Below are 8,942 nucleotides of genomic sequence, written 5' to 3'. Positions count from 1 at the left end.
TTGAGGCACAGTTGTCCTGACTGGCCACTTTCAGCCCAATCTGTATGAGCAAAGGGCTACCAGGCACCTCTGAAAAATCACATCATTTGAGTTCAGCTGCTAATCCAGCCTCAAATGTATCATGAGCAGGGTTCCTGGTTTCCCTTGATAAAAAACTGCATCTGTAAACATGTACCTTCCTTTCCTCAATAGAGGCCATGAAACTTACCTGCATATTTCCAGGGAGTTTCCCAAGAGTGTTTTATTGAGCAGCTTCTAATAGTAATTTATTTTTAGTAGGAAAGTGAGGAAAAACATGCTTTGTGGTGCTAAATTAATTCAGTTTTGATCTAAGAAAATTTATGGAGAATATTAGACATGTTTCTGTGCAGTCAAAGCCTTCAGAAACCAGCCAGCACAGTCAAATCAACCTACAAACATTTATCTCACTAGCTCTATTTAATCTCCTTCCTTGCTTTTTTTATTATGTCTGTTTTCTAGACAGAACTGTTTATTGATTTTTTTTTTTAATGCATCTCCTAGTTTAAAAAAGTAGATAATGCTTACTTTGAATCCTTTATCCTTTCCCTTTCTTGCTTTTTGTTGATACATATGAAGAGTAGGCTGACTTGTGTAACTGAATGTACCAGAAATAGTTTGTTTAGGACATAAACCATTTTAAAAATACCTATAGGTGCCTATTCTGTGCTTATCTGGCATGTATCATAGTTTTGAATGCACAATTAACCATACCTAAATTATCATTTCCTCATAAACCAGTCAGCAGCCAGTATTCTGCATCCAAAACACTGTTTAAGTTGTGCTACCCTGTCTAGTTCTAAAGTTGTCAGTTCCTGATTATACCTAGAACAGTTAAGAATATATATTATGAAGATATGGTCCCTGCCCTGAAGAGCTTAAAATCTGTGTGGAGAAACACGAACAAAGGAGGTAAAAGCAGACAAATAGGTCTGGGGGCAAGGGGGAGCAGAATGTACGTATTTGCAGTATTGGGTTATTTCATTTAAAGTTTTTAAAGCTTTTGTGGAGACAGCAGTTAAGCCATCTTAGCAGGTGTTCAACTGTTTGGTTATAGATGAAGAATGTACTGTGCTTTCCTTTTGGGCTCCAAATAGTTTTCTGAAAATTTACAAGAAAAAGGAGCATGTTCATTGATAATGGATCCTATATAAAGCCTTTTTGGCCCAAATTATTCCAGCTCAACATGGTCTGTCTACACTAGGGGTGTCAAATTCACCTCAACCCACAGACCAGATGAGTGGTGCACGGTCAGTCTGCAAGCTGGATTGGGCCCATGGGTCCCACCCCCTCCTCTTTGTCTTCCTACTCTCCCAGCTTAACTGATTCAATGCCCACTCTGTCCAGTCTGGGACCCGCACTGTATACATGCGGTGGGCAACCCAGTGAGACTGTACCGTGTGTGGCACCTGCCCAGCAACTCTGGGACTGAGCTGCACACAGCACTTGCTCAGCCAGTCTGGGACTTGTGCTGCATGTGGCACCTGGACCAGCTGGAGCAGGTGCCCAGTGCAGTGCACATCTCAGAGCAAGCTCTGTGTGCGGTGCAGTCTAGCTAGAACAGCCACCACATGCAATGTGGCTGCCACTCTGGCTGGACTGTGCTGCATGTGCTGCCCCTTCCAGCCACTCTAGGATCTACACTGCATGCAGTGCTGGTCCCAGAGCAGCTGTGGAATCATGTATGCTGGGGAAGGGTAGGGGTCTGTGGGCCTAATTTGTCCTGTGAAACTGCTGTGGGAACACACCACACCCCACGTGGGTCAGATCAGATTCAGAGGGGCAGCACCAGGGGCTGGATGGCACGGCACTGCAGACTATATATTTACCAACCCTGGCCTACATAAAGCAAAGGTACGAATCTTGAGGAATCTTTTGCAGTGGATAGTTTCTGAAACTAGATTTAATGATGACTGGTTCTGAGATTCTGCTTCTTAGGCAGAGACTAAGTACATGGACAGATTTCACTGAAAGCACATTCAAAAGTGGTTGAGGAGCTGCCGTACCAAACCTGACAGTGGCTGTTGCACTATAATGAGCCTGCGACCATGACAGTTGTAGCAAAATCGCACCAACTTTACCCCTGCTTTATCCAGAGTTAAAGTTGGGGCAGTTAAGCTCACTTTTACAGCTACAGGACCAAGCACATGTAGCAGTAAGAGCACAGCAGCTGCTCCATGCTCCTGAGTAGCAGCTCATGTTCCTTTTTCCTAGCTGCTCCAAATGTCCACACCCTAAATAATGGACTCCTCCAGAGAAAACCTCAAAGATAGGTTTCAAGTTCCTGTTGTTCTCAACTGGAACAAAGCCAAAAACTGCTTTCAACTAGTGTGGTCTCTATCCCTCTATTCTCCTGCCTCTCCCTGCCTCTTGACAGCAGTCAATAAACTATCTTCCATACAACAGTTTGGGTTTGTTTGGGAACACCTGAATTCAATAGCCACTTTGAGAAGGCCACTGTAGCTGAAGGACACTTGTGGCCTGGGTTTCATAAAGCATGCTGTGTAATTGAAGCCATTTTGAGAAGACAAAACCTGGTGAGTTTCTTTGAAGATTGGATGGACCAGTCTCTGCTGAAGGACAGACTTTCAAAGTAGGGACAGACGTTCAAAAAGCCTGAGCCCAAATTGCTTCAATCTTTGCAGGTTAATCTAACCTGGTTAGGCTGAACCAGTTTGTAACTGTGAAGACATCTTCTCTGGACTGAGGAAGTTCAGGCACATGCCTGCAGTGGCTCAGGCTAGAAGTCGGGGGGCACTAAAGCAGCCTTCCCTTCCCTTCTAAAGTGCTGAACTAGGGGCAGGGCATGACTAGGCCCCAGCAGGAGGCTGTGATTAGGGAGGGGTTCCCCTCCTCCTTGATAACAGAGCATTTATCAGCTCTGTTATCAGCATTTAACACCCTATCAGAAAACAAAGCCTCTCTCATTAGTTTAAGCTCTTAAACACCTTTTTCCAAGGAAGGGCAGATAAGGTTCTCTGGGTAAATCTGATATCTTTTACTAGACCAATTTAAGGAAGTCCAAGGAAGGGAACATTCCAAGGAGGGACATTACCAGCTACCTATTGATTAGCTCCAAAAAGCCCTAAGTGGACACTGTCTTGTCTGCCTTACACAGACACCTCTCAGCATTAGTTACCATAGCACATGCTGGCTATGATCTGTGCTGTGGGAGGGAAGAGGGGTGGTCCCTGCTTGAGCAAGGGGGTGGGACAGGGGAAGCCAGGCAGCTGCTGTGCCTGCAGATCTCTGCCGGAGCTCCTGTGAGCGAGCAGAGGGAAGGAGCCAGCCCAGTTCTCTGGAGCAGAGCGCCCTACCCAGCCCAGACGACACTGGGGGACTCTTGCATTATGATTAATTTGAATAACTTAATGTTATAAATCTGCCATAATGTAAATATTTAATAAGTACTGAGGGTAGAACTGTTCTGTGTCATTTTTCAGGTGACCCATGTACCACTCGGATGAAAATATTATAAAGATATACCTCCAGTATCATTAAATTATAAGTATACGGTAGTTAAAAAACATACAGATATTAACATGTAAATTTTGCTTTTAAAATATATCACAAGTATAATTAAACGTGTTTTCAATATGCTGTAAATATTAAGATCTTGCATGCAAAAAATACTCATGCAAACGTAGTGTTTTTATAGGTTTCCAGTATGCAGAAAGTTTTTTTTTTTTTACATTGCACACCACATATAGCAAACACTAGAATTTATTTAATGGTGTATTTAGTAAGAAATTGGAAGTTGTTAAGAATGAATAGTTAAAAAAACGAAACAAAATCATGTGCGTGTATTATAGAAATCTTCATGAAGCTAGCAATTCTTTAAAAAAATCAGTTCTTCATTAAATACATTTATTAAATGTCTTTGAGTCAGACAGCCCTTGATTTTGCATTGGTGCGTGTTTGTTTGCAGATAACTAGGTGCACAGAGAATGCTTGCTTCACGAGTTCCCTAGATTCAGTAAACTGTGGGTAAGAAATAAAAGTATACTGAGACACACCACATATAATTAACTTCCCTCTTTCTTCTAGTGTTGCTGTAACAAGATCCAGAGATGTACCATCCTTTGGACCACCAATTCCAAAAGGTGTCACTTTTCCTAAATCGAATGTGTTCAGGGACTTTTTATTGGCCAAGGTCATTAATGCAGAGAATGCTGCTCATAAATCAGAGAAGTTTCGTGCCATGGCCACCAGGACCCGTCAAGAGTACTTGAAAGACCTGGCAGAGAAGAATGTCACCAACACACCTATTGACCCTTCTGGCAAATTCCCCTTCATCTCACTTGCCTCAAAAAAGAAGGAAAAGTCCAAGCCTTATCAAGGAGCAGAGCTCTCTAGTTCTGGTGCCATTGTATGGAGTGTCCATGCAAAGGATTATAGCAAGGGCATAGAAATAGACTGCCTCCTGGGCATCTCTAATGAGTTTGTAGTTCTTATTGAGCAGGATACGAAGAGTGTGGTGTTCAATTGTTCCTGCCGAGATGTGATAGGGTGGACTTCAATGGACACAAATGTCAAAATCTTCTATGAACGGGGTGAATGTGTTTCCTTGGAGAGCTTCATAAACAACATTGATGATATCAAAGAAATCGTCAAAAGGCTTGAGGTTAGAATATGTTTTTCTTCTGTATGTGGAGTTTGATAATAGATAAATTTACTATGCCTGTGATAACTGTGTTTAAATCCATTAGGCTAGTTTCTGTTCTTCCTGTCCTCAAAACCCACTTCTATTTAAATACCTACCAGGAAATAGGTGCCTTCTTACCTGGTTATATGTCTGTGAAGAGTAACCACGATACAATTTTAAAAAGGAAGAGAAAAGAAATGAGTACTGTGGGGAAGTTAATAAGTTGTGCAGTAAATTCCCAAATAGTTACATTCTTAGTTGTACTAGCCTTGTTTTTCTTCATCATATTCTCTTGTTATGTCTTGTGTCAAGTGAGATAAGTTTGTTGGTGTCAGGGCTGCCCAATCTGTGCTTGTGTATTGTCTAATACAGCGAGGTCTAAATTTAGATTGAGGCCTGAAATGTTATCTTAACACAAATAAGAGAAAGTGTGCAATTCATTTCATTGTTACTGCCTGTCTAAAATCTTTGTCCAACCAAATAATTAAACAAGGCAGCATGTATTAATTCTCCTTTTTCATCTGCATTTTAAAAGGGAAGTAATAGAATTAGCAAGGAGAGAAGCAAGTTCTGTTAAATTAATTATGTAAAATCTGTTTTCATTCTTGCTTGTGTCATGTTAAAACAGGGACACAACTTTCTAGTTTCACCAAATTTAATGGTAATTTAGTGAAATATCCATAGACCTAATAAAACTGCTCCTTGTCAAAATACAATGAAAGATGAAGTAAAAGAGCACTATATATGTATAGGCTTGCACATCTATCTGTTTGCTGTCACATGCCTTGAATGTTCCTATGACGTCAGTAGTGTCAGAGTGATGCTGTAGCTGTGATGGTCCAGAAATTATGCAAGAGGCAGAGATTTCTTAGGGTAGTTTCTTTTATTGGATCAACTATATAGTTGGGATAAAGTTGTACAAGCTTTTGAACGCAAAGACATTCTTCGTTGGAGACCTAATGAAGAATGTTTTGCGTTAGAAAGCTTATCTAACTTTATCCAGACTACATATTTGGTCCAATAAAAGATATCACCATAAGAAATCCTTGTTCCTCTATGAAAATAGTGAAAATTTTAATTGGAAGTGTAACATAGTGGTTTAGTCCATGTAACTCTACCTAAAATACACAGTTTTAGTTTCAGGATTAATTTCAGGTGATAATTGTGTGAATAGCATGTCTACCTGCCCTGTGACTGAGCATTTCTGTGCCATTTCCCCATTTCTCCTTCTTTACTTCAGTTTTCAGACATAGACACATTCCTTTATGCCCCTCTTTTACTGAATGTAATTCTTTGCACTAAACTTTTTTTTTCTTATTTCAATGCTCAGATTGTGACAAAAGGCTGTGAAACAGTAGAGATGACCCTGCGCAGGAATGGACTGGGCCAGCTTGGTTTCCATGTAAACTATGAAGGCATTGTGGCAGATGTTGAGCCCTATGGCTATGCTTGGCAGGCAGGACTACGACAGGGCAGCCGACTAGTAGAGATTTGCAAAGTGGCAGTAGCCACGCTAAGCCACGAGCAAATGATTGATCTGCTGAGAACATCAGTCACCGTGAAGGTTGTCATCGTTCCTCCATATGAGGACTGCACCCCACGCAGGTATTGAAAGAGCAGTGAATGAGCATTGTTGACTTCACCACCTTTGGTCAGGAAGTTTAGTGTCTTTAAAAAATGCAACACTTTCTCTCCCTTGATACTGGAATGAATTTGCCTGGTCTAAAAGCCATAAAATAATTATGATACACCATCCGGTAGTGTCAGGGACAGAATAGGGCAAACTGCCAGTATTTACATAAATTATGCACTGTAAGTACAATAGCTTAGTAAAATTCATGAGACACATGAATCTCTTAAAGTATCTTATAATCTCCCTGTGGAGATCTAACTATTTTTGGCTCAGAAGCCCAATGTATTGTTGATGTGTCAGAAATACCTTTTATACATTTTCCTCCCTGTTCTCCTATATACAGAGGGCTTCTGATTTCTGTGGAGCCATCTCCCAAATGCCATCAAAAGACAAATATTCTACCCTTTTCCCCCAACCAAGTGAGGTTGGACTCTGTCAGTGTTATATGTGCTTTGTGTGTATCGGTCAGAGAAGTTGCTGCAGATTCTTTGGGTATGTTGACACAATGTCTATTGTAGGGCCTGTTAGAAATGTGTCTTGGCACATTCCACCCACCCGCTCATCCAGAAATGTGCCATTGAAGCAATTCCATGATCACCCTATGCCCGCCAGAGGCAAGTCTGCAACTGCAAAGTGGGCAGCCTTGAACAACCTTGCCAATCATGTCTACATTGGGTGCTTTTGGTGGGGCTGGGAGCATGATCATGAGGTGTCCCTGTCAGACTGCATGGAAAACATGGTGTAAACATACCCCTTCTGCCAAGTGGTGGAGTTAGCTGCCTCCACATCACTTTCAGTCTTTTCTAACCCCTAGGCTAGCTGTCAACTTATTTATTGCTTTTATGGCTTTTTGAATGTAGCTTTTTCTATAATGGATAGCCTTTATCTTTTGCTTTTCTTGCTAAGCAGAATATTCTCAATTCCACCATATTCCCTCAGAGTTTTTATTTTCCAAAGCTTTTTACCATCTTATCGGTCTCCTCTGAAATTTCTCCATTATGTCTTTTGGTCTTTACTCTCATCACTGAATCAGACTTCCAGTCACCAAAACACCACCTACTAATTCCTCACAAACAGTGTTTAAACAAGAAGGAAGAATATGGTATAGACTATACTTGCCCAGGTTTAGCTCAAGATTTATGCTAAAATTGCCAGGAAGAAAAGAAAACAAAATACAGGAATCAAATATGTATGCACTCCTTGCAAAGCGAAACTATGAGATGAGGAGTTGTGCTCACAAGTTCATCTTGAAGAATGAGGTAGAAGACAAGTTATTTCAGTTCTTGTTCTTACATTTGAGAACTTGGCAGCTGAGTTCAAATAATACACTTACTGTTTTGAGATCTGATCATTTGTCTCTAAGCAAAGGAGACCACCTTCCTGACAAGTAAGATAGAAGTCTGCATTGTAAAAATCCCTTGTTTGTTTTTGATTTTTTAGATCTGCCAAAAGAACACAGCCAGGTTAACCCATTTTGTAACTGGCAGTGAAATGAAGGGGAAAAGAGGCAAGGGCTTAAGTTGTCCCTAAATTGTCAAAGCAAAATAGAATGCATGTTAGGGATTTAAATGAGCAATGGCACAAGGTCATTTCTGTGAGATATTGGAAAGCTTTTTTACTGTATATGGAAGGATGAGCAAATGGAAAGTTCAGCTACAGTCATGACAAAAAGATTAGTACATAAAAAATCTGTACAGAAGGCACAGATCCCATTATTTCCAGAACCATGGCTGAACTAAATTAAACACAGCAAAAGCCGGATTAACATTAGTCTATCCACACTCACAGTAGGAAAGGAGATCACAGTATTTTTTCAAAATGTTCTCCCCAGCATGTCCTTTAGTGAGTGAATGATCATAGTATTTTTACCCAGTTTCAAAGTTCTTTGCTTGTTTACTGCCTCCAGAAATCATCATGGCTTATAAATTGTGCCTTACCATTGTCATTTGCTAAATATCGGATGATAAAAGTACCATTAAAGACTCTGGTTATATCTTTACACAAAACAATATATTTTTAGCAAGTTTTTTTCCAGAGCTAAAATCCATTCTCTGTAGCATCCAGAGAATGATAACATGTGTTACACTAATATCCAGGAACCCTAACTTAGATGAAAGGTGCATTCTGCTAGGTGCTATACATAGAAAAAGGAAGCCTGTATCCCAAAGAGTCTCTGAAATAGACCAGACAAAGAGTGGGAGGAGAAGCCGAGGCACAGTGGTGAAGTGAATTGCTCAAAGTCATGTAGCAAGTCAGTAGCAGAATCGATATAGAGAACCAGGTATCCTGACTCCCATTCTACTGTCCTTTCGACAAAACCATTCTGCCATGTTTGGCCTCTGACACATGTTACACTTAAGACATGATTGACTGATTAATCACATCTTAAGTAGTGACCTGGCCACATGTTCATTCAGTTATTGGCATGATAAAACCAGGGATAAGTGACAAAGTTATTATACAATGTATGTGCAATAAGTTTGTTGCTGGTTTTTATGGCGCCTTTAAGTTAACGTTTGGCCAATGCTCCCAGCCTCTGTGTGCTCCGAAGGCTGGGAGCAGTTGTCAGCACATTGAGCTCCCCAGCTGGGAGCCCCAGTTAGTGCTCCCAGCCTTGGAAGGGCACCCCCTTGCAGCTAGGAGATA

General features: G+C 40.9%; 1 protein-coding gene across 3 annotated transcripts in view; it reads left to right on the top strand.

Moving 5' to 3' along the window:
- The window catches only part of SIPA1L1 (signal induced proliferation associated 1 like 1), a 355,154-nt gene that overhangs the window by 237,638 nt on the left and 108,574 nt on the right, over positions 1–8,942 (top strand). For all 3 annotated transcript variants that reach the window (XM_019519136.1, XM_019519135.1, XM_019519134.1), the window contains exons 10-11: positions 4,066–4,642; positions 5,994–6,268. In XM_019519136.1, the coding sequence (XP_019374681.1) occupies positions 4,066–4,642; positions 5,994–6,268 (852 nt within the window). The remainder of the gene's footprint in view (positions 1–4,065; positions 4,643–5,993; positions 6,269–8,942) is intronic.

Source organism: Gavialis gangeticus, unplaced genomic scaffold, assembly GCF_001723915.1.
Source record: "Gavialis gangeticus isolate Ggan-Ray unplaced genomic scaffold, GavGan_comp1, whole genome shotgun sequence".
NCBI classification, from domain to species: domain Eukaryota; kingdom Metazoa; phylum Chordata; order Crocodylia; family Gavialidae; genus Gavialis; species Gavialis gangeticus.
This window is presented reverse-complemented; position numbering and strand designations above follow the sequence as displayed.